We start from the raw sequence: 2,358 nt of genomic DNA, 5'->3' as shown, positions 1-2,358 counted from the left end.
TATATATATATATATATATATATATATCAGACCTTTTTTTTTCTTCATATATTAACCCATCAGATGCATTAAACTAAATACTCCTAATGATCTTAGTTGGAGGTAAAATTCAGTGATTTGTTGTTGAAAGTTCTGAATGCAAATTGATTATCTAATATATTTTAAAGAATTCAGAGCACCCAATAATATCAGTATTATCTCCACATTCACAGTTTTTAAAATGGTTTTGTTTAAAAAAAAAAAAAAAAAAAATTAATTTAATTTCCATGATGTATTTAAAAAAAAACAATGCTAAAAAGAATGATGGCAGGATTTACAAATATTCTAACCCCCGCTTTTGTGTTTGAAATTAATTAATTAATTAAAAAAAAAAATGATTTCATTAAAACATGATTAGGCTTATTTTACAATGAATTCTTGTAATAAAGAAAATTTACAATTTAAAAATTTCATTGATAAAATACTTAGATAGCAAATTTTGAACATAAATAGTAGCCACATAGTGGTAAAACATTGAATAAAAATGTTTTAAATCTTAAACTCTTTCAGAGATAAAGACATTTTTAATATGACCAATTTTTGAAATGATAGCATTTTATTGTCAGCAGAAGGGATTCTTGACCAGTGAAGCTATTGATTCACTGCTTGTTAAGGATGAGTGTGTCCCTTTAGGTAAAGTGAGATCAGCATACACTGTTCGTAAACATTAAGCAGGTAAAATTATGGGTACCAAATAGGTAATTTGATAATTGAATAACTTAGAAGTGTATGCATATTTAAAAACAAGGAACAAGTGTAATCCAACTTCATTCAACTATTTATGGCATGTAAATTAAAAAAAGTAAAAAAATGAGAAAGGAAAGGTGAAAGAATTACGGTTGATGGAATGGAAGTTGAATGAGAACTGAGTCAGAAGATAGCCTCCCCATCCCTGCCTGCCTGCTTTTCCTCAGTTTCAGGGAACTGCTATTTGGCTTGTTAGAAGGGAAGATTTCCCATGGTCCCATTCACTTTCTATGTACAGTGTCTCAATGCTGTTTACACAGAACGACAGCCAGGACATCAAGGAAAATAAAACATTAAAAAAAAACAGAAACGCCAACAAACAGTGGAGACTTAACCTCTAAATGCATATATATGTGTGTGTATACTGTTATGAAATGCACTTGAGATCGTTAATGAAAATCAATTTACAATGATTTCATTGGATTTTCTTTGCAGGGAGTTTCATGAAAATTCGTTTCTTTTCACAACTAGCCCTATTGTCACGTCAGTTACGTCCATAGGACGGAAAGAGGAAAGATAGATTTGTGCGTTTTCCTAATTGGAGGAGGTAACTTAACAAACCAGATGATAAATTAAAACTCTTCCTCTTGTCAGGTGTTTACATTCATGTAGTGTTCAAAGCTTTCGAACAAAGCTAAGCGAACAGCACCAAGTTGTTAGTATATATCATAAGTGACAATGATAAAAATTCCCATGTGAAATGTAGATGCTAACCAACAAAATGTCTTCAATCATCTGGTGTAGGTGATTGGGCTTTTTTATAATTGGCTCCAAACTTACACATGTATTTTTTAATATAGTCTTTTGCCTTTGCTTTTACATTTTCATTGACTTCTAAATCTTCAGGATGTTTACAATGTTTCAACTCCTTGGCCATCACATGGTGAGTTAACTGACAAAAGAAACAGAAAAATATATAATTGTAGATTATTTACACAAAGCAAATATTTCAAATGGTGATTGTATTAATTCATAAACTTTAGGATACATAAATGGATGGATTATGATAGCCACATTTTCATGGCAATAGTGACCATTACCAAACCATTACTTTATACTATGCCTGTACTAGTGCTGGTTCACTGTTACTAAACTCAATTTGTATCCAAAAGAATGTTCCGTTTTGTAATATTAGTTTCAAATTTTGGTATATGGCCAGCAATTTCAGGTGAGGGGTTAAGTTGATTACATTGGCCCCAGTGCTCAACTAGTACTTTTGTGATACTGTGGTCAAGCATACAGTTATGGGGTGGTAGTAATAGTTTGTGCAAAGAGAAACTGTTTAGTCACTCCACCAAACACCAACACACACAATGTTGCTTATTTCAATAATTCAATTTGGTTGTTAAGAGACAAAAGAAAGCCCATGTGGTGTTTCAATGGAGGAATCTACAGGAATGGCTCTCCAATGATTTCTGCAGGTTGAAAGGACAACTTCAAATTGGACCGGTGTTGTAGGAAAAGTAACTGTGTATCTTACAGTTTTGCAACTGCCGTATGAACTCTCATTTACCATTAACATTATTGTGTGTAAGAGAGAGAGAGAGAGAGAGAAAGAGAGAGAGAGAGAGA

At 32.1% G+C, this 2,358-nt stretch overlaps 1 protein-coding gene across 1 annotated transcript in view; it reads right to left on the bottom strand.

The window, feature by feature from the left end:
• Positions 1-235: 235 nt before the first annotated feature.
• LOC106877592 (uncharacterized) overlaps positions 236-2,358 on the bottom strand; it is a 76,916-nt gene continuing 74,793 nt past the window's right edge. The window contains exon 23 of the mRNA XM_052972953.1: positions 236-1,678. Coding sequence (XP_052828913.1) covers positions 1,514-1,678 — 165 coding nt within the window. The 3' untranslated portion in view covers positions 236-1,513. The remainder of the gene's footprint in view (positions 1,679-2,358) is intronic.

This window comes from Octopus bimaculoides, chromosome 1 (genome assembly GCF_001194135.2).
Source record: "Octopus bimaculoides isolate UCB-OBI-ISO-001 chromosome 1, ASM119413v2, whole genome shotgun sequence".
In the NCBI taxonomy this organism is placed as follows: Eukaryota; Metazoa; Mollusca; class Cephalopoda; order Octopoda; family Octopodidae; genus Octopus; species Octopus bimaculoides.
Note: the sequence above shows the minus strand (reverse complement) of the source record. Positions and strands in the feature narration are given on the sequence as shown.